At 48.3% G+C, this 23,905-nt stretch overlaps 1 protein-coding gene across 7 annotated transcripts in view; it reads right to left on the bottom strand.

Moving 5' to 3' along the window:
- FOXN3 (forkhead box N3) overlaps nt 1-23,905 on the bottom strand; it is a 445,254-nt gene that overhangs the window by 182,436 nt on the left and 238,913 nt on the right. For all 7 annotated transcript variants that reach the window (XM_062181136.1, XM_062181141.1, XM_062181142.1 and 4 more), the window contains one exon: nt 7,112-7,248. In XM_062181136.1, the coding sequence (XP_062037120.1) occupies nt 7,112-7,248 (137 nt within the window). The remainder of the gene's footprint in view (nt 1-7,111; nt 7,249-23,905) is intronic.

Below are 23,905 nucleotides of genomic sequence, written 5' to 3'. Positions count from 1 at the left end.
AACAGATGATCTAACCATCAAACTCCTTCCGTGCGTGTTAAAACTGATTTTATGGTGGCACTGCAGTTCTTTTGCCAACTATTAAATGCACAACACTTTGCATAACTAGAATGAAAGATGTTTTCTACATTAAAAAAAAAAAAAAGGCTCCTATCCAAGCAATGCCTGGCTGTGTGTGCAAATTCAGCAGTTTGAAAGGAAGAATGAACACTGTTATGTTAACAAGCTTAACCTCTTAAGGATTTTCTAATCTGATAATTGTCTGAATGGATGGGTTCCCCATAGACTTTGGTGCCTTTCCTACACATTCCCAAGGCACTTCCTCATTTGCCAGGCCCAGCCTCACTCCTTCAGCTAAAGCATACTCACCTGGGTAAGAATGACTGATGACTTTGCCAACTGGAATATACAATGCCCACTCTGTAATTTCTATAACTTATGTAGGCATTGAAAAAAATTATAAAGACAGAGCCATGAGTAGGGCAGTGGATGTGATAAAATAAAGCCTTTAGCTGAGTCAGCACTAAAATTAGCTATTTTCATTAAGAACCTCAATGTTTGAAAGTCCAAAACCTTTGGAGAGGCCATTTTGTATTTTCCGTGGCTCATTAAATTGCTCTGAACAAAGAAAGAGAAACATAAAGCTCTAAATGAAAAGTTTTAATGCCTGAGATTTTCATTAAAACAAGAGATCAAGAACTTTCTTGAAATGTTCTGACTCTGCAAATTTTAGTAGAAGCTGTCCAAAAACACAAACCTGTGGACCTAAATCAACAGACAAAAGTTCTGAGTATTTCAATTATAATATGGAATACAATATATATTAGACAATGTCATTTTTAGCATAAAGATTTTTTACATTATTCATTTATATATTTGAGAGGGGGGGACAAATAAAAATCAGACAGAGGTCTCATCTACTGGTTTGCTCCTCAAATGCCTACAACAACCAAGGTCAAGGACAGGAGCTAGGAACTCCATGGAGGTTTCCCACATGGATGGCAAGACCCCAATTCTTGAGGTATCATCATTGGATTAGCAGGAACATGCAATTAGGAGCCAGAAGCAGGAACTCTATCTAGGCACTCCTATGTGGGACAGGGGCACCCCAATCAGAGGCTTAACCACTAAGTCAAACACCCACCCAACAATGAACTTAAAAAAAAGGAAGGCACATTGGGGAACAAAATCTCTCCCTTAATCAGAGCTCCTGTCCATCTTGAACCCAGCTGTGGCCAAGCCATCACACAGGCTGGAGGCATGGAAGATGCTGGAATGTCCTGACATTTCCCAAGGAAGCCCAAACCATGCTGGTTCTGATTCCCAAACTGGATAAAGAGTCACCTGTCACTCAGGGAGGGGCACGCGTTCTCAGAGATGCGTCATTCGGTGACTTCACCACCGTGCAAACGTCAGAGTGTACTTCACCATACACACTGACCAAACGTCCATTCTCCAAACACTGGTCAATCAGAAAACTCTCTAAACAATACTGCTTTCTTAATGGCAACACCTGTTCCTCTTCACCATGAGCGAGGATTAAAATAAGTTGACTTTGGTGGTGCCTATGCCAGAGAAGATGATACGTAAGATCTACACATGAACAGATCAGTGTCCCTTTTCTGAAAGGGGTGGAACCAGAAGTGTTTGGGATTTCTAATTTCGGAATATTTGCATATAGATTATGAGATGTCTCAGGGGTAGGACCCAAAGCTAAGTACAAAATCCATTTTTGTTTCATACATACCTTATATGCACAGACTGAAGGTAATTTTATACAACATTTTAGTGCACCTGCGTTTTGCCTACAACTTGTCACATGAGGACAGGAGTGGACCTGTGGTGTCACATCAGTATGTGAAAAGGTTCAGATTTTTGGGCATTTGGGCTTTTGGATTTCTAGGTTAGTGATGCTCAAATTGTATAACCTTTGGAAACAATCTGCTCTCATAAACACGTTACGGCAGAGCAGGCACTGGTGCAGGGCCTAGGACTTCCTTCGATGCCATCAGCCCATGTCGGAGCACTGTGAGTCCCGGCTCCTCCACTTCCAACCCAGCTTCTGCTAGTGCACACCCTTGGAGGCAACAGGTGATGGCTCAAGTACTTGGGTCCCTGCTATCCACAGGGGAGACCCAGGCTGAACGCCAGGCTCCTGACTTCCAGCTGGCCCAGCCCTGGCTCTTGCGGACATGTGCAGGTTGAACTAGTAGATGGAAAATAGGCCTCTGTGTTTCTTCCTGTCTCTCTGCCTTTCAAGTAAAATGAAAATAAATAAATATATAAATAAATAAGAATTAAAAAAAAAAAAACCCACAGTGTTATATATCATCTATTCTTTACAGGACATGAACCTCATACTTCGAAGTTTAAATGCCCTATTACAAAGCCTCCAAATCATAAAGGTTGAAGTCTTTTTATTTAACTATTGGATTTTGAGAAAAGTTAGAAACTGGGGATTTTCTAAAAAGTTGCTGTGAGGACACATGGAAACAGTGTGTCACAACAGAGGGCGGTTTGGCACTGTCTGCCAGGAGCATTATCAATGCACAAATCCTTTCAAGAAAAACGTCACATCAGGGAGGGACGGGCACGCTCCGTGTAAGTGCCCCAACAGCTCAAGACGTCTCTGAAGGGGTACAGACAAGAAACTGGGATATCCCACCCCTCCCTCCACTCTGCTCATTTGATTCTTTTTTTTTCTTTTTTTTTTAATTATTTATGTATCTGAAAGTCAGAGTTACAGAGAGAAGAGACAGAGAGATTGTCCATCCTCTGGTTCACTCCCCAAATGGCTGCAACAGCCAGCACTGGGCCAGGCCAAAGCCAGGAGTTTTTCCAGGTCTCCCATGCGGGTGCAGGAGCTCAAGCACTTGGGCCATCTTCCACTCCTTTTCCAGGCGCATTAGCAGGGAGCTGGATCAGAAGTGGAGCAGCCAGGACTCAGTGGGACTCAAGCTGATGCCCATATGGGATGCCGGCATCCAAGGCAGCAGCTTTCCTTGCCACACCCCCTCATCTTGATCTTAAAGGTTGTACGCCAGAGTCTCCTCAGGGAAGGCCTGGGGTCCTGGAGCTGATTCGGCTGGGCCTGCAGAGTTCCCTGAGCTCAGCTACGGGGACCTCACAAAGCACAGGTGAGCGCACTGCACTAAACTACAGAGCCAAGAGCTGTAGCACTGACTTCACAGTGAGGCTCCTCCTGCAGCTCCTAGGCAGGAGGCAGAAGCCCTGCCACCCCACTGTGGAGGGACGGAGCACATGAGCAGGCCAGGCGGGTGCTCAGGGCAGCAGGGATTTCAATAATCCTCACACCAAAAACCACACTGCTTTATTGATGCTGCCATTAAGCTGAAAAGTCGCAAAGATAATCCAGCGCATTCCCATACACAACTCACTTAGTTTCCTGTCCTGTTACCATCTTACGTGACTGTGGGACATTTGTCACAACTTAGGAACCAACTGTGGCACATGATCATAGGCTGAACATTCCTTATCTGAAAGTTGAAAATCTGAAATGGGGGGCTGGTGCTGTGGCATGGTGGATATAGCCGCCGCCTGCAGTGCCAGCCTCCCATATGGGTGCCGGTTCAAGTCCCGGCTGCTCTACTTCCCATCCTGCTCTTGCTATGGTCTGGGAAAGCAGTAGAAGATGGCCTATGTCCTTGGGCCCCTGCACCCATGTGGGAGACCTGGAAGAAGCTCCTGGCTCCTGGCTTTGGATCAGCATAGCTCCAGCCATTGCAGCCAGTTGGGGAGTGAACCAGCAGGTGGAAGACCTCTCCCCCCAACCCCGGCCTCTCCTTCTCTCTCTGTGTAACTGTCACTTTCAAGTAAAAATAAATAAATCTTGAAAGAAAGAGAGAGAGAGAGAGAGCAAGAGCTGAAATGTTCCAAAATCCTCAAAGTTTTTGAGCAACACCAAAATTTCAAATTTTGGATTTTTCAGACTACGGGTGCTCAAAGACTTCCAAATCTAAACTCCAGCTCCCAGGCCCAGCTTCCTGCTAATGCAGACCATGGGAGGCAGCAGTGGCAGCTCAAGTGGTTGGGTCCCTGTCGCCCACATGGGAGACCTGGGTTGCGTTCCTGGCTCCCAACTTCTGCCTCAGCCCATGCATAGCCACTGCAGGCATTTGGGGAGTGAAGCAGTGAGTTGCAGCTCTGTCCTTCTGCGGGTCTGCTTTTCTCTGGAAAATAAATCTTTTTTAACACAGAAAGTGGTGTAGACAAGCATCCTAACAAACACCCCCAAGGGCATACTGGCAAACACAGGCCAAGGCTGCAGACTGTAATGCTGAGCATGATGTTTGGACATGAACAAGGCTCGGGGCCGCGTTCTGACACTCGTCTGCCCGGCAGTTTCCAGCCACCTGCAGCCTGGAGCAGAAGGCCACTCGCCAAGCACACCTGCAGGCACGAGCAGGAACCACGCAGTAACCACCCCTCTAGCGTAACCACCGTCTTCCGCATGCTAAGCACCAGATCCCTGAGAGCCAAGCGCTTCCCAAACCACCCCCACCCGCCGCCCCCAAAGGCAGGGTGAACTCGGCCGGACTAGGCCCATTTCACACTTTTCTACTCCCATCTTTGCAGTCACAACGAGCTTAGAACTGAGCTGAGTCCCAAGTCCAGGAGGAGTGCAGGACTTTCCAGCACCCAGCCCTTGAGTGCCATCTCACACACTAGCGCGAAGCCTAAAGCTTTCAGAAGAAGCAATAACTGTCCCCAGCAAAGAGAAAGCGACACGTTCTCACACAGCAGGCTGGATCTCATTCCACGCCCATGACCTTGGCACCTAAACCTCTCCCAACTGCCCCTAACCCCTCCAACCTTGCCCCAGATCAACTAGGGGTAAAGGAATTGGGGGTGACAGCACAGGAGCTGAAGTATTTGTTTAGAAATTATTTTCATTGCCAAAGCTCTACTTCCTCTGCATTTTCATGCCTTTATTAAAAAATCAAATGAAGCCATTAGGCCAAGGCTGGCTCAGGTCTCTGGCCAGAGGAGGCAATCCTCTCATAACCCCTAGAGCGAGGTTCTAATCCTTCCAATTACTAAATGATCACTGCACCTCCCTGGGGGTCACATTTGGCAACAGAAAGCTGGCCCGCACAAACCACTGATCCGACCCGGGGAACCCCACTCAGCTTCTTTCCCTCCCGCAAGCAAAAGCACAGAACTGCTTCCTGGGTCCAAGCAGGAGGGGCAGGGAAGGGGCTTCTGTGGGGTGTGGAGGTTGAGGTGAGCTGAATAACAAAGGCCCGTGAGAATCTGAGAAATAGCTCAGTGCTAGGTGTCCTGGCCCCTCCCCCCAGGCCCCAACCATCCTCCCCCCAACCCTAATTCTCTCCCGTTGCAGGAGTGGCCATGGCCACAAGGAGAAAACCGAGCATATGGCTCAGTCCTTCTGGCCATTTCTATCCTGTTGGGCGGGCTACTCTGGAAAATCCCATTTCATCTCCTACAGCTATACGACCTCAAGTTGTCATTTCGAATAAAGTACGCTTCCACTGATTTTTATGAACACAGACAAAAGCTGCTACAACCTTTTTTCTTTTTTTCCAACCTTTGAAACCAACTGTAGTTGCTATGTAGGGTTATTTGTTTCTAAGGCAACAGCGTATATCTAAGTACTAATGGCCTGTCCTTTTGCCAGGCAACAAACAGCCTTGTGATGCAACTGCACCTGTCTCAGCTACGCGTTGCTATGGAGACATCCCCGTTGCTATGGCTACCATCACGCTAATCGCCTAGCAAAGGCAGACATACAGCAGTCTTCCCAGAGAGCCCAGCTGTTCCTCCCTGTCTCTTGCTGAAGACTGATTGTTTGGGGCCCATGACGAAAGGCTTCTCAACTGAGATGCACAAGAACTTTATTAACACTAGTTCAGAGGATCACTGTGTGTGTGTCCCCTGAAGAATAAACACCAGACTAAGGAGAAGATCTGTAATGGAGAGAATTGCAAAACCGCTGAAATCTATGACATCATGCATTCCCAACTGATATACACTTACTGCACCTCGATCGGATCGCTACTCTTACACGAGTGCTTACAACAAAGGCATTTTCATGTGCTTTCTTCAATGTTTGTAGGGCTGAGGGATGCAAACCCAAGCACTCTATATAGAAAAACCCCACTTTATGGGGTGGACATTTGGCACAGAGGTTAAGATGCTCCTTGGGACGCTTGCATGCCGTATCGGAGTGCCTGAATTTAAGTGCCGGCCCTGTTCCCACTACTGTGTACCTTGGGAAGCAGTGGGTGACAGTTCAAGTAGTTGGGGCCCTGCCACTCACACAGGAGACCTAAACAGAGTTCCTGGCTCCTGTTTTTTTGCCTTCCCCAGACAGCCCTGGCTGTTGTAGGCATTTGAGGAATGAACCAGCAGACTAAATCAATCTCTCTCTTGCTCTCAAATTAAAAAAAGGAATAATTTTTTTAATTTGAACTTGCAACTTGTTTCTGTGTCATCTGGCACAATTTCACTCTAACATCATTTGATGGTTTAAAAAGTGGCAACAGGCTCCTTAACCCGCCCCTCCAATTACAGATTTGTAAAAAGGACACGCATGACCTCACTGTCTCAAAAACAAATGGGCACATCAGGGAGGAAAAGTCTCCATTGTTCTCCCTGAAGAGGCAAACACCAAGTAACCACAACAAAATGATCACTTAGCGGCACCATCTCCACGGAGACCAGGCACACAACAACCGAAGGAGCCACATCTGCAGAGACCGGCCAGGTTGTGGGGAGACCGGGCCACTTGCTTCACTCATTCCTGCACTTTCACCCCAAGAAAATGCGACCCACCGCGCTGGGACAGCCGTGACCCACTGCGCCGGGACAGCCGGGAGAGCTCAAACTTTCTCCGGAGCTGCTGCCGCCCAGGACGACGCTGCTGGAGCCACCATGGGCACCACCTGGGGCACCACGCTCCTCCTCCACAGCAGACGGGGTAAGGTGTACAGGAGATGCAGTGGGCATGCCTCCCAGGGACACTGCCTTTCCTTCCCATTGATCTGCAGTTTTCAAATCTCATTCAGCCTATTAATTAATTAATTAATTAATCAGTGTCAGTGCCCCCCAAAGAGTCTGAAGTGCTTACCTTTGATATGCCTGAGGAGAGCTGGGGGGCCTGCTTAGCCCCTGTGGGGGTGGGTGGTAAGGTGTCTTTTTCAAAGCCTGAATTAGATTTTGTCTATACTCTGGGTCTATGCACCACAACGACCCTTTCCCAATACTCTGAAAAGAAAATTAAAATACACAAGAATTAATACAGGGCTATTAAGTATTTCGCAGCAAGCAGATGCATAGTTGTTCTCAAACTTACTGATTTTTAAAAGCGTCGCATCTATCTGTTGACTGTCTGCCTTAACTACTGCTCTCTGACAAGAAAACACCATCAAATACTCGTACCCACAGTAAGAGTGACAGGCAAAATGTTCATATTATTACCAGATGATGTGGATACAGTAGTACAATTTTCAAATCCAAACTACTAAAAGAATAAGAATTCTTTATTATTTTTCAATGTCAACTTTGAACAACACACATGTTCTCTCCCAGGAATGAGCTTTTTCCTTTGTCAGATTTCGAAGGCTAAAAGAAAAAGAGGGAGAGGTACCCTCATCACTCCAGGGCTGCTCTAAAAACTTGATAGGTTTGTAACCAAACTGCAGGCGTACCAGTTTACAAAAACAGAAAAGGCATCTACTCTCCGCCCCCACCCCCACCCCAAAAGCTTCCTTGCAAAAGCACAACATCCACACTTGGAGTGAGTTCTGTAATTACCTTCCCCAAGAAACAAAGGAACAATGGTTTAAGCCCTGGAACCCGGTACTTAGGTTTTGGCTTCCTCAGTACACAGCAATCTGCACGGGAGTTGAATCTTTAGAAGGCCGACTTTAAAAATGCCAATTTCCCAAACTGCTCCGGGAGTACAGGGAGAGTTCCTCTGATGGAGGCCCACGTCCTGCTGGTTGGAGGCATTTGGTCCTTGAATGGCACCTTTGCAAACAGGTGACTCATCCCCCAAGGCTCACAGGCCTGCCTGGACAGAGCCTCATGGGCAACTGCTGCTTCCTGCCTGCACAGGTTCACCTGACCAAATGGACCAAACTGCTGCACGAGGGTCACCTTAGACACTAACTGATCTGGAAAGACAAGACGTCCAATAGCATAAACCCATGCCCGCCCCAGCCAACAGACTCTGCCATTTTCAGAACAATTGTCCTGCAGGAAGATCTTCTCTCCTTCAGTCATCAAGTTCCTCCAGTAGCTTGTGCCCAAGTCCAATGCACAGAGCCCAGATACTTTACTATCAACATTAACAAGCAGGCCAGCAAGAAGGGACTCTTCCTGGGGCACTGGGAGGAAGCAGCTGGCACCCATGACCACCCAGTCACTCAGCCCCAGGCAAACCAGCTTAATCATCCAGATGTTTCTGGAAGATTTCAACTCAAGGACATCCAATGTCCACATGCAGCCACGAAAGGCTCGTGCATGTTAAAGTTCAGGTGGGCTGGTGAAGCTTCTGTTTGAAGAAAGCAGGGGGCCACCCCACTAAACCTGGAACTGCCAAGTTTCCTAGGTTGGGAAAAATCAACCAAGGGAAAGCTAAGGAGCAGGGAGATGGAGGGGAGACGTGGGGGTGGGGGAGGCCAGTAAATACCAAGCTTGGAAAAGGTAAACAACATCAAAGGCTTCCAGCTCCTCACCAGCAGGGGCTGGGCTGACTCCAGCAAGGAAGGCTCCCAGGGGGTCCTGGGCCAGGGGACTGACTGCCTTCAGGGCCCCAGCACACAAAGGCCCCAGAGCAGCATGGGCGTGGGCTAAACCACAGGAGGGCCGAGCTCAACCCACAACCAGACATCTCTGCAGTGAGATTATCTCAGTTCTGGGAACCCAAGGGCCTTTGTTTTCATTGAGGTGGCTTTCAGGGTGGGGCTGCTTAATCTTACACTGAGAAAAACCTAGAACAAAGCCATGGAGGACCACAGAACAACAAGCCAGAGCATGTGGTTCCTCCTAAGCCTGACCAAAGTATCTTGTTTATTGTGCTCCTCTACTCTTTAAAAGCTAAAGGGAGTGAAGCCCCCAGAACCTACACCAGCAGGAACAGGAGGTCTGGAGCCAAGGACACTTCCTGTGCAGCCTTGCACAAGGCATAGTGCCACACCAAAGTCCTGGCTTCCTCGCTGGTATCAGAAATCCCTCTACAGGTGGGTGTGCAGCCCAGAGGTGCCCTAAACTACCCAGTACAGGGGCTGTACCTACGTGGCAGGTGGCTGATTGTGCAATGTCTTTCATGAAATCAGATTTTCAACTCATTCCAACAGTGGTAGTGGCAAGGGTCCCCAAAAATGCCAGTCAACCCCCAGGTTGGCCTTGGCTTAGCAAATTCACTTTAAAGAGCTTTTCCACATTCCACTTTTATTTTTACCATCTCCTCAATCTGCCTTCTATGCACCTCCTATTCCAGGCACTGCCCAGTGTGACTTCACCTTGTTCGGGAAGCCAATATCACCAACTCATGACCACCCAGCCACTGGAAATTCTCTCCTGCACTGTTATCATCAATCAGAGGGATTTTGTGTTTTGTGCTTTTCCCCTCCTCTTTTGAAAGACACAGAGGCAGAGAAAGAGAGAGCAAGCAAGCTCCCATCCATCCTCTGATTCAGCTCCTCCAATGCTCACAACAGTCCTGGGATGGAGTTAAATCCAAGAGCCAGAAACTCAATCCCTTGGTCTATCAGCGGCCGCCTCCCAGGGCGCACATTGACAGGAAGCTGGAGTCAGGAGCCAGAGCCAGGAATCAAACCCATCTACTCCGATAGGGTATCTTAACTGGTGTGTTAATCCACTAAGCCACACACCGGCCTGAAGCTGACTCCAACACATGTGACTGTCTCTCAATACTCATTAACTGGTGACATAGTCTCAGCTCTGGATCATAAGAAATGGGTCCCACCTTGGTCTGCCTTTTATAGTAAGAATTGCTACAGTGTCCACAGACCAGAGGCTCACTTCCATGGAGCGCACAGTTTCCAAAGAGAGGAAACAAACAAACAAAAAGCTTCTTCGAGACACACCCATGGGGCCCCAGGGATGCGACCAATGAGCTTCCAGAGCACAGGTTCAGGCCCCAAGAGGCTGGCCATGAGCCTCATTGCAAGCATACCCTGTGGTTTTGTGTGACGGTTAGGACAGTGAAAGGCTTACTTGAAAAATTTTAAGATGGAACTAGGCAGAGGATCAGATGCTCAAGTTTCTTAGGCCAGGAAAAAGGGCATTGAGTGTCCCCTTGCAAGAGAGAGAAGGCTGCCATTGGATTATACGTGTGCAATACGTTTCAGAGTCAGAGCCTTTACAGCAACACCTCACCTGAAGACAAGAATACGAGGTTTTCTCTATAAGGGAACTAACTAGGGAAGCCACGCACCATGGAGGGTAAAGGAATTCAAACTAGGGAGAAAGAGCTTTATGGATAGAAGCATTTTCATATATCCATGTATTTATTTATTTTGCACCTCTATACCCCCTGGAGTGAGAAAATGAGTAAAAAAAAAAATAGGATGGGGCCAAGTTTTGCTTGTTTTACATCAAAAAGCACCTGAGGAATAAGACAACTCTTTGTAATAAAACCCATCAACACACAGAGGAAAAACAAGCAAAAGAGGCTGAAAGGATTATGGGAAATTTTTTTTTAAGATGACAACTAAATGAAATCTAACATCTAAATTAACACTAGATCGGGGACCACGCCTGCAGGCTCCCTCTGAACTTGTCTGCGAGCACTGGCCAGCATGGCGTCGGTCTTGTCAGACTCCTCTCCGGCTGGCAAGCTCCTCAGGAAAAGCGCCACCTTTCAGACACTGGTTCTCAAACCGGGGGCCATGGGACACACGTGGGTCATGAACTCAGCATCATGGGTCACAACCAGCACTGCTTGAATGGGATGAAACAGAACTGAGCACAACAGACAAGGAGAGCATGTACGTGCTGTGAAGGAATGCACTGTGAAATGTGAGCGTACGTGTGCGTGCTCGTGTGAAATGTGAGCGTACGTGTGCGTGCTCGTGTGAAATGTGAGCGTACGTGTGCGTGCACGTGCATGTGCATGCACATGTGAAATGAGCATGCCTGTGCATGCGCATGTGAAATGTGAGCGTGCCTGTACATGCACATGTGTGAGCGTACCTGTGTGCACACGTGTGAAATGTGAGTGTATGTGTGTGCACATGTGAAATGAGCATATGTGTGCATGCACGTGTGAAATGTGAGTGTACTGAGTGCACGTGTGAAATGAGGATACATGTGTATGTGTGAAATGTGAGCATACATATACGAGCACATGTAACGTGCACATGTGAAATGTGAGCGTGCCTGTACATGCACATGTGTGAGCGTACCTGTGTGCACACATGTGAATGTACATGTATGCACATGTGAAACAAGCACACGTGTGCATGCACGTGTGAAATGTGAGTGTACGTGTGTGCACATGTGAAATGAGCATACATGTGTGTGCACTTGTGAAATGTGAGCATGCATGTATGAGCACATGTGGCGTGCACATGTGAAATGTGAGCGTGCCTGTACATGCACATGTGTGGGTGTGTCTGTGTGTGCATGTGTGAAATATGAACATATGTGTGTGTGCACATGTGAAATGTGAGCATACATGTGCGAGCACATGACATGCACACATGTGAAATGTGAGTGTCTGTGTGTGTGCACGTGTGGCTGCTGAGCAAAGGTAACTGGTGCTTTGCAGCAGAAGCTGGGTCTGCAATGTTTGGTGAACGTGGTCTGCAACAATGGCTTCCAGTTCTGTTTTGGTTCCCTTCTTCTCATCACTCCAGGGGGAACGTGCTTAGTGTCGATGCCTGGTGGCTAGCTTGGAAAATGGGTTTAATGGGCAGGACCAGTATAAAAATGATACAGGGTGCCAGTGTGTGTTCTTCTTTTCAAGTTGTACTTATTTTTATTTAAAAAGTAGAGGCAGGAAGACAGATCTTCCATCCACTGGTTCCCTCCCCAGATACTTGCAATAGCGGGGGCTGGCCTAGGGCTAAGTACTTGATCCATCACCTGCTGCTTCCCAGGGCATGCATTAGAGGAACTGAATTGAAAGTGGAGTGGGGGCTTGAACCCAGGTACTCTGATCCGGAATGCAGGTGTCCCAGCTGCGGCACCGTTAACACCTGCCCCAATGTGTTCTTGATGAACTGGAAAGGACATGTGATGTTTCTGATAGGTCAGCACTGAGGATGTTTCCAACACCACCCACCCTCAATGATTAGCCCATTCATCACTCACTCATTCATTCATGGTGCTTGCTCTACCAGGCACCAGGAAGGATGCATTAGTGAATACAAAACAATACAGAAAGAGTCCTACCCTCAGGAAGCTTGCAATCCAGAAGGCAAAGAAATAGTAAGGAAGAATAGGAATAAATAAATAAAACCATAACAGACTATAATGCCCACTAGGAAGGAGAGCAGTGAGTCAGAATAGGGAGTTGCTACCATATAAAAACAAATAGCTCAGATGTGGCAAGAGGATCCACAGAGCAATGCCGGGAGGTGATGTTGTGTCCAAGGCCAAGATGACCACAGGGTTTTGGCCCAGTGGCAGTGCTGGAGATGGGAAAAGGAGGACAGCTTCAGAACGTGCTTTGGTCAAGCAGCTGGACTTGGGGATGGAATAAACGTGGCAGGAGCAGGCATCTGGGAAACGAACAGGTGGATAGGACGTCTCTCTCTCTCTCAGCTGCTTTGCCTTTCAAGTAGATGAAAATACATAAACATTTCAAGAAAAACCAGACAGGAAAAAATGTATATAGGAAAATAAGATGGTCAGATTAAGTCATCCCAAAGGCCACCATTCCATGCTTCCAGAATGTGTTACTATAAATTAATCAGCACACCAACAACCCAGCATTTCTCCATTTCCCCGACCAATACAGCCATTTTCCTGTTTGGGGTCAAACAAGACCCCACAACTGTAAAGTGGGTGAGAAGCCCATCATTATCCTTTCAAAGGACCATCCTTACTCGGTTGACATGGATGTTGGAGCCCATGGGTCCAAGTCTTGTTTCAGTTTCACAGCTATGTAACTTTGAGCCACGTCCTTAACTGACCTGTTAGTTTTCTCATCTATGAAATGGGGGTGCTACAGTAATACCTGCTTGGCAGGACTGCACGAGATCGCATTGGGCTTGGCACACACAGCTCAACAACGTCAGCGCTCATCATGATGATGACAGTACTGAAAGCAGCAAGCAGGCGGCTGTCCCCAGCCTTCGGATCCAAAACGTGTAGGCCCCGCCTGATGGAGTTGCACCTGTCAGTCTGTAAAACGATGCAGCCTCCATCTAAAAAGAACCTCACACGGTCGCTTCCAGGGCACCTGCCCGGGACCAAGGCAGCATTCCGTAGAAGATGCATTCAGATGGAAAGGAAATGGAAGAGAAGAACCGGCCGCTGGAGGGGTATCAGGCTCTGAGCAGAGGCCCCGCGGGGTGTTGGGGCCAGCTGGCAGTCCAGGGCTCTCCCAGAAAAGTGCCCATCCCTAAGCACTTACTCTCCATCAGCGAAGCGGAGAGTCCCTGCCCTCCATGCCACACCAGGGCAGGGAGGGAAAGGACAAAGCTGGACAGGCAGACGGAGCCGGCCACAATGAGCAGAGTCTCCCTACCAGGAAAGACCGGGCCCCAGAGCCCCGGGACTCTAGGAAATCCTTGGGCTCTCGGGGGAAGCCAGAACTGATGAGATCCACCCACTCTTCATCGAGAGATACTTAGAGCTTTCTAGAGAGGGCCCGAGAGCTGTTCTTCTGCCTGGCATCCAGGGTATTTCCGGGATGTGGCAGGCAGGCTCAAAGGCTTCTGGAAACCTGCACCCATCACTGTGGACGCCTCCTTTACTCCCCGGCGTGGCCCCTACACAGGGGGCTACGTCTCCGTGACTCCTCCCACTGCCAGCCCCTCAGCTCTGCACAGCACAGGGTGGAAGGCCTGGGGCTGGAGGCAGGAGGAGGCCAGAAGGGTGGGAGAGGGAGGGGAGAAGAGAGCAGGGGAGTGCTGGGCAGGGGCCAATGCCTTCAGAGGCACAGGTGCCCCGACCCCACAAAATTCATTTCTCGTCACCACCCCACGACTAGACTTCAGGGGGTCATGAACCCACTCAAACTTGCAAGGATCTCCATCTAAAGTGGACCACCGGACACCACCCACACAGAAGAGAGGGGCAGGGCACTGGTCAGGGCTCCCTGACACAAAGGCATAGAACTTCCATAAAAAGACAAATGACACACACCTCTGAGGGATTACCTTGCTGCGGGGCAAGGGAGGAGGAAAAGGGCCTGTGGCGAGGTAATGAGAGCTGCAGACAGACACACACACACACACACATGCACACACGCACACACGCACACACGTCCACATACACCTCTCATGCCAGCTCCTCCTGGGGATCTGCTAGGTGCCCACACCCCCGCTCAGGGCAGCCTGCCCAGCAGCCAGCCTCTTAGGAAACCGGGGTCTCCCCACCAGGCTTCCTTTCACCAAACCCCCAGCATGGAATCCTGCTGCTCGGGTCCCCGGCATCTTTGAACATGGTGAGAGGCAATGGTACAAATGCACACCCCTGGCCCATGAGAAGCGCCAGAAGCAACGCCAGGGCCTTCCTCAGAACACTGCGGTAAGCACACTGTTGTGAGGCTGTTGGCCTGCTGCCCTCTGCATCCCCGGGGAAAGCCAGCTGTCTGTGTCTCAGAGCTCATACCATCCTCTCCAGAAGTCACCTTAGGCTCAAGTGTGACAAGAACACAATACCCAGCCTGCAAACGGCGCTTCATCCATTGAGTGCACTCTGTATGAAAGCAAGTCACAGCAGAGGTTAGGGGACAGCGGGCAAGCGCAGAACAAAGAGAAGTTACTCCAACAGATGACTGTGACGTCAGTAACAGGGAGGGGCAGGCACTGAGGTGCAGGGTGTGGGTGGCCGCTGGGGACGCCCACATCCATAGCCCAGCGCCTGGTCTGAGCCAAGGCCCCACTCTCCATCCCAGCTCACCCTGGGAGGCAGCAGGTGTACAGGGGAGACCTGGACTGAGCGCCAGCCCTGGCTGTTGCAGGCACCTGAGCAATGAACCAGCAGATGGGTGATGTCTCTCCACCTTTTTCTGTCTCTGTCTCTCTGCCCTTCAACTAAAGTGAAAATACATTTTGAGGGGAAAAAAAATGATTTCCCCTAACAAGTCTATTAAAAACAAAATGTTTCAAAAAGTGAGTGACTCTTAAAGGCACCTGTGTTCTAAATTCTATCATTTATAATTGAAAGTTATCAGGGGAGTCTTAAATTTCAGCAAAATTAACATGATCTGACGAACCAGCCCAGTACAAGAAGGAAAGAGAGAACAAGGTAAAGCGAAACTGATTACAAAGATTTGAAAATGCATCATTGTTCATTCCTTTAACAAAATATAGACAATTACTGTAGAAGAGAAACATCAGAAACATAATTCCCTAACAACTTGCCTGTAGTGTTTTAAGTCCAGTCTTGCTCTCTAATAGACTTTTTTCCTCAACAGTGGGAGGAATGAAAAAGAAAAATTATTTAATTTTTTTAACTTTCATTTTATTTGAAAGAGAAGCAGAGACACACTCCAACTGCTGATTCACCCTCCAAATGACTACAAGAGCCAAGGCTGAGCTAGGCCAAAGCCAGGAGAATGGGACTCAATCCAGGTCTCCCAATGGGTGGCAGGGACCCAAGTACTTGAGCCACCATCTGCCGCCTCCCCCAGTGCACATTGGTGGGAAGACAGACTCAGGAGCGGAGGTGGGACTTGAACCGCCGAACTCTAATAAGGATTCAGGAACCCAAGCGGCACCTTAGCCGCGGCACCAAGCATCCACCCACCCCAAGTTTCTCTATCAAATCTCTGGCCCCATGTGCCTCAGTGCAGCTCCAGTTCCTGGGAGTGCTCCCAGCAGGCGGGCAGAACAGGACCCAAGGTCTTGAAGACGACTCTGGTCTTTCAGCACCAGCAGCTGGAAGGGGTCTCAGTATCCCAGCCATGGAGTATTGCAAATTCACTAGCACCAGGATCTTGAAACTTCAGACATGGAAGTGCCTCCACTCCCCCAACAGTCCCACTGTGGTTTTACACGTGTTCTAAAAGCCACAAAGACACCAATCACCACAATGTGTCGCTTGCACAATATGCAGACACCGGGGCTCTGGGACGACTTTTAACTCCCAGAGCTTTTTCAGAAGCACACTCTTAACAGCCCTGACGCTCCCTCTGTTCACCCAGTGTCCCAGGTTACAGGGGCAAGGAAACACGGGAGAGATGGGTGGAGAAGGAATCCTTTCAGACCGTGGTTGGATGATAAGGATGGCTGCAAATTCATCTAGAGTAGAGCTGCTGGACAGGGGTGTAGGGGTGTGTGTGTGTGTGTGTGTGTGTTCATCAACCCAGAAAGAATCAATAATCTCCTTGCAGGAACACCCAAATAAAACCAAAATAACCCCATGATTTGCCTAAATCCAAATTAATCTCCAGGAGAACCCTCTGCAGGCGAGCTGTGTGGGGGTGGCTGACCGGAACTCAGCAGAGCCCTGGCTGCGCAGGAGTTGCTCCTCCTCCTCCTATCTGATCCAGACTTGGCTCTTCGTCCAATGCCCCCTGCACAGGGACTGAGGCTGCGTGCCTGAGCACGGAGGCTGCCAGATCGTGTAAGCCTTCATCTGGGTTGCAAAGAGTTGTTCTTTATGCCCTCGGGACTACGGTTTCCCAAGTGCCCAAAAACAGCCAAGCACTGGTGCACCAGCAACCACTGATAATAAAATGACCACCAAAGCATCCACAATACAAGTGAATGCGGGCGCTACAAAACACTCATGAGAAATGGCGTTAAAAGCTTCGTTTATTGGGGTGCAAAAAATTTTGAAATCGAAATCGCTTTTTCATAAAATGTAGGAAAAACTCATGCATTTTCCATGAATTTTTTCCATGTTTTGAAGACTCCTCTTACACATAGATTTCAAAATGCATTGCACCAGATTTGTATTTTAATAGCTGTTTCCAGGAACTTCTTTGCAGCCACTTTGTATTTACTTACAAACACTATATAACTCTCAGAGAAAAAGGAACACAAATCTGTGTGCACACCAACATATGCACATACCTTCACACACCAAGACAAAGGCCAAAGAATTGGCACATTAAGAATCATGTTCAGGGGCCAGAGCTGCGGCACAGCAGGTTAACGCCCTGGCTTGAAGCACCAGCATCCCATATGGGCGCCAGTTCTAGTCCCGGCTACTCCAATCCAGCTCTCTGCTATGGCCCAGGAAAGCAGTGGAAGATGGCTCGAGTCCTTGGGCCCCTGCATCCACGTGGGAGACCTGGAAGAAGCTCCTGGCTTCTGGCTTCGGATCGGCACAGTTCCAGCCGTTATGGCCAATTGGGGAGTGAACCATAGGATTAAAGACCTCTCTCTCTCTCTCTCTGTGTAACCCTGACTTTCAAATAAATAAATAAATCTTGAAAAAAAAAAAAAAAAAGAATCATTTTCAGGGATTGGGCACTGTAGCACAGTGGGTTAAGCCATGGTCTGCAGTGCTGCCATCCCATATGGACACATTTGAGTCCTGGCTTCTCCACTTCCAATCCAGCTCCCTGCTAATGGCCTGAGAAAGTGCTTTGACCCCTGCATCCATGTGGGAAATCCGGAAGAAGCTCCAGGTGCTTGGCTTTGACCTGGCCCATTCCTGGTTGTTGCAGCCATTTGGGGAGTGAACCAACAGATGGAAGATCTTTCTTTGTCTCCTCTCTCTCTCTCTAATTCTGCCATTCAAATAATGTTTTTTAAAAAAAGCATTTTTATCCAACTAAATCTTAACATTCTCTCAAAGTCATCTCACCACTCTGCCGTTGGCAAACAAGGGTTAAGTACTCTCTATTGCCAGAAACCTCACAGTATTACCCAAACAGGCTGGAAGAAAGTGCAAACACCAAAGGGTTAGAAAAAACTGAAAAGCCAAACACACAGGAAGTAGAAAAATCTGGTTGTTTTACAGACTTTGAACAGCAGTTGCATTGCCCTTTCAAACTACGACTCAAATGAATCCAAGAGGTACTGTGTAGTGGCAAAACCACATACATACATGTTCACACACACACACACACACACACAATATGTGATAAATTCTACCCGGCCATGTAGCTGCCATTAACTTTATTACAGATATGCAAATCTTAAAAGTCTTATGTGACACCTGAGAGGAAAACGGAATGTCCAAGGGTGTGATAAAATTGTCTGCAATGAGGATATGTTCCCCCCCCCTTTTTTTAAGATTTATTTATTTATTTGAAAGTCAGAGTTACAGAGAGGCAGAGGCAGAGAGCCAGAGATCCTGCACCCACTGGTTTACACCCCAAATGGCCGCAATGGCCAGAGGTGAGCCGATCTGAAACCAGGAGTCAGGAGCTTCTTCCAGGTCTCCCACGTGGGTGCAGGGGCCCAAGAACTTGGGCCATCTTCTACTGCTTTCCCAGGCCGTAGCAGAGAGCTGGATTGGAAGTGAAGCAGCTGGGACTTGAACCGGTGTGCATATGGAATACCAACACTGCAGGTGGCGGCTTTACCCACTGTACCACAGCGCCGGCTCCCTCCCCTCTTTTTTTATAACAGTTGTTTATATCTTAAAAACTTCATCTTAAAGGTAAACTTAAAATTCAATATATAATCTTAAAATTGCATGACCAAATTACAAAGAGGATACAGAATAAAAAAAAAAAAACATTAAATTGCCTTTTCTAGGGACTGGTGCTGTGGTATAGCGGGTAAAGCCACCGCCTGCAGTCCCAGCATCCCACATGAGTGTCGGTTTAAGTCCTGGCCACTCCACTTCCGATCCAGCTCTCTGCTATGGCCTAGGAAAGCAGCAGAAGATAGTCTAAGTCCTTGGGCCCTTGTACCTGCACGCAAGACCCGGAAGAAGCTCCTGGTTCCTGGCTTTGGATCGGCACAGCTCCAACCGTTGTGGCCAATTGGAGTGAACCAGCAGATGGAAGACCTCTCTCTCTCTCTCTCTCTCTGCCTCTCCTCTCTCTATGTAACTCTTTCAAATAAATAAATTTTAAAAATCGCCTTTTCTTTTTTTTTTTTTTTTTTTTTTTGACAGATAGAATTAAAGACAGGGAGAGAGAGAGACAGAGTAAATGGTCTTCCTTTAGTTGGTTCACTCCCCAAATGGCCGCAACGGCCGGCACTGTGCTGATCCGAAGCCAGAAGCCAGAAGCCAGGAGCCTCTTCCTGGTCTCCCATGTGGATGCAGGGCCCAAGCACTTGGGCCATCCTCCACTGCCTTCCCAGGGCACAGCAGAGAGTTGGACTGGAAGAGGAGCAACCGGGACTAGAACCCGGCGCGCAAATGGGACGCCACGCCGCAGGTGGAGGATTGACCAAGTGAGCCACAGTGCCGGCCCCAAAAAACCACCTTTTCTATACTTTTCAAGTTGGAAGGGCAAACTGACTTAAAGTTCAAATGGACTTAAACCACTTATTACACTGACATAAACAAAATATTAGTTATTTTAAAAGTCCAAGGCCCAGTAAAGGGCACTATAAACACACTGTATACAGCGAAGGGGGAGCCAACCGCTCCGGCCCTGGAGTGAACGTGCATCTTTCTAGTAACTGCACCATCTTTAAGGTGATGCGAAGGCACGAGCGGTAATGGACACAATAATGTTTTATGGGAGGTGTAAAGGCACACGTGCACCTGACACACACACAGCGCCCTTGGCTGGATTACAAGTGGCCCATCTAGCGCTACTGTATCTGCTGGTTGTCCACAGTTACTCATCTATTCTTAAACGTTCCAATATGATCTTATCAAAGTGGCACACTACTTGATCACCTTATTTCCAGAACTAAATGCTGTTAAAAGTGCCTGGCCAGGTGACAGTGAAAGTTACAGCACGTGTGCCCTCAGCTTCCTGGTTGTGGGATTTACTTTAAAAACACGACCATAGGATGCTCGCTCTCTCTCAACAAAACAAGGACACTGAGTTGTTTGTTGTTGAAGGAGTGGCCATCAGCGCATGCGTGTGAGATAACCAGTCACCTGCTCTCCCTGAACAGCACCTTGCGTAACCAACTCACTCTACTTTTCAGGAGAAACTGCCTCTAAATTATAATATCTGACAGCACAGGGGACCCTTTGCACAAATGGTGTTTGCACACACTGCACACCCAGCACCTGGGCACTGTGCTGTACAGATAGATCTGAAATCAGCCTTGATCCAGATGGAAGACAGTACAAGGACCAAATACCTCTGTAAGCTCCCAATGCCTTTCAACTTCTGGTAAGTGCTAGTTAGGATGTGGACAGGGCCCCATGACACTGGGGCCGGGCCAGAGTTCACTGGGAGCTGGGGGGAGGAAGCTGCTGACCCAGAGCTCCAGAGGAAACACTGATGTTACCAAAAGCCTAGTGGTGAAGACGCTCCCATCCCACACTGGTGTCCCTGAGTTTTGAGTCCCGCCTCTGGCTGCTGACCCTGGGAGGCAGCAGTGGTGGCCCAAGACTTGAACTCCAGGCTCTCAGCTTTGGCCCAGCCCAGTTCCAGCCACTGTGGCATTTGGGAAGAGAATCACTGGATGGGAGGGAGCACCCTCTCAAAAACAGAACCACAAAACTAGGCTCTCAGAGAGGGAGAAAGGAGGAGGAAATGGATAGAGAGATGGACATGGTTGATGGATTAATCCTGTGTTTTGTGGAAAGGGGATGAGGAAAAACTTAAGTGCCCAGAGTTGACCCAAAAAACACAGGCTGCCAATGGCCCCTGGAGACAGCATGAAAAGGCAGTAAACACAGCAGCTGTGTGACAGCCAGGCCCACGTGCCTTCTTGGTCTCCCGTAATCTCCTGGAGGCCTGTTTCAGAGACAAATCACACCAGTGTTCAGTCCCATCCTCAGACCATCCTCAGTGCTTCTGTGAGGGCCCCAGGCAGGAGCGGTGTCAGCAAACCCACCCCACACCGCCCTGAACTTTGGGGTCAAACTGCACCCCAGTCTCTCTCTACCGGCATTCACCCGGACACAAACACATGACCCATATAGACCTTTACAGAGCCATGAGCACCTGGGACTGTAGCCCTGAAGACTCACTGCAACCTGAAACGGTGAGAACACCAAGAGCAGCCCCGGAGAGCACCAGCCAGAAGCTCAGGCAGGCAACAACCGAAGTCCACCAAGGGTTAAGAGCTTCCTACTTAAGAAGTGTAGGGGAAAGATTCCAACTTCACAAACTCTGTCCAGTTTCATTACTACTGAACTTGACTTCCAGAAGGACCCTTCAACCAATACACCTGCCTCCCCCTTGGGGAGGGGAGGGACAGGGAAGCCAGGTACACAGGGACACACCGGGATACCTGCCTACCTCACCCTCAGATCACACTTCAATTATGAAGGTTTCCGCAAACAGTATGGCCTTGGTTACCCATGGAAATTGCATACTCAATAAATTTTTAACTCATGCCTGAGCCACCTGGCTTACGTGTCCGTCCAGCTTGAAACGCGGGTATATACACAAGCAAATTTAGGAGCAGTAAGTGCAGCGGTGGCATCGGCAAAGTCTTAACATCAGCTGAGAACTGACCGTGTGCCGAACACCAGCCTGTGCATTTAATCCTGCATTATTCCATATGATCCTCCCAACAAACCTAGGAAATACGGTAGTATTATGACCCCACAGCTAGGGAGACCAGGGGTCAGACAAGTTCGCCAGCTTGCTGAAAGTCAAGTGCAAGCTGTTTGCTGCAGGAACCTGCACTCTCACCACCTAACACCACGTGACATCACCACTGGCGAGGTGGCCAGCTGCCATAAAATCACATCACGCACTCCCAGGTGAAACCACGAATAACCTCTGGGTCCTCCAAGGAACTGGGCACTGCACATTCTTGAATGGGAGTGTCGCACAAGTGCTTTCTAATACTTGTGTGTCCTTTAATCATTCATTACAGATAAAAATCAAAGACAAAAGTTAGTCCCATTGTCAGCATTACAATCGTTTGTTTATGCTGCCGGCTGTATGCAGAACAAATTTCACGTGGCCCTAACCAGCTTGATGAAGGAAGGCCACAGAGGTCCATAAAACAGGCTCTGCGAAGGACCGGGGTTTGTCCACGACCGCAACCAGAAAAGACGGGGCCGGGATTCCAACCTGGGCTTGCTGGCTGCCTCTGTGGGAGAGATGGCTGCAGGTGCATGCGTGTGGTTCAGGGGGCTCCTGCATCGGTGTGAAGGGCTGTGCCAGGACTCACAGACTCCCATAGCGTGGGTCAGCTTGTACACATCTTACACTCTTTCCCCAAATCGGAGCCAAGGTGTCTGAATCCACTTGTCAAGAAGAAGGTTCTTAAAACTGCATGTAACTTTAGTTTCTCTGAAGAGGTTTAAAGACAGCAAGCAGAGAAAGGGCTTTGGTTTGATAGACATGTTCCAAAATGAGTGAGGGAAGAAAGGAGAGTCAAATTATCATTCTTTCATAAAAATGTGTCTACTTATTTATTTTCATTTTTATTTGAAAGGAAGATAGAAGCAGACGGAGATCTTCTGTCCAGTGGTCCACTCCCCAAATGCCTCCAACAACCAAGAGTGGACTGGGCCAAAGCCAAATGTCACGATTGCACCTGCGTCTCCCATGTGGGTGGCAGGGATGCAAGTACTTAAGCCAAAACCTGCTGCCTTCTCGGGGTGCACAACAGCAAAGGCTAGAATTGGAAGCGCTATAGCCAGGACTTGGGCTCTCAGCAGCCTAAGTAGGATCTTCACTGGTGTGCCAAATGCCCACTTGTGATATCACTGTTTTGACATTATCTACATCACATTTGTTTGGCAAAAGAACACAGCCCTAAAATACACTCAATTCCTGGGATAGGTTCTCTGTGGTCCACGGGATCTACACACTACAGAGAGAACATGATATGAATTTCTGATAACCTATGTCCTTATAGTGTACATAACAAATACTTATAACTGCCTGTATAAGGCATGGCTATCAACCTCTGAAGAAAACAGAAAGAAATGTACAGGAGGCATTCCAACTGTGCAGCTGCTGCCCAAAATAACAGAACAGGGTCTCTGTCTCCATACCATTCTCCCTGCTGCGGCAGCCCTAAGGATAGCTCATAACTTGTGGTATACTCTTGGATGGTAAGACATTTTCTTGCAATGCTTTATCAAAGAAAAAGGAAAGAAAAAAAAAAAAAAAGCAGGAGCAGCTTACTCCTGTCACTTAGGCCTTAGAGAATCCGGGAGGTAGCAGCTGAGAGTCACCCAGTGGCAGAGGCTTCTCACATCCATAGGGAGAGCAGTAAAGACACACAGAAAGCCCAGCTCGGTCCCTCCATTCCTAAGGCTCTTCTTGAGGAAGCACTTTCAATGATGGGAAAGTTATTACCAAACGCTTGACAATAAAGACCATCAGAACCCAGCTGCAAAGAATTTCAGGTTCTATTTAGCCATTCTTAATTAAAGAAAGATCCTTAGACACTCAAAACAAAACCTCCCATTACCATCAGCAGGAGCCTCATTCATGTCTCAGGATGCAGAGCTAATGCAAATAAGTCTTTTAGACAGTCAGGGCCCCTTGGTTCTTCCCACTCTACAGGATAGGTGTGCAGGGTATACAAGGGGACCTCAAAAAGTTCATGAAAATTGAGGTTAAGAGATATATTTATACAGGTGCAAAAAAATGTTAAGTCCATGCATATAAGGGGAATTCCCAAAGTTCATGAAAAAAAAAATACATGTTTTGAAAAAACTATGCAAGCATTTTCATTTGTTGGCACCAAAATAAACCTATCTT

This window comes from Lepus europaeus, chromosome 22 (assembly GCF_033115175.1).
Source record: "Lepus europaeus isolate LE1 chromosome 22, mLepTim1.pri, whole genome shotgun sequence".
Taxonomy (NCBI): Eukaryota; Metazoa; Chordata; class Mammalia; order Lagomorpha; family Leporidae; genus Lepus; species Lepus europaeus.
Note: the sequence above shows the minus strand (reverse complement) of the source record. Positions and strands in the feature narration are given on the sequence as shown.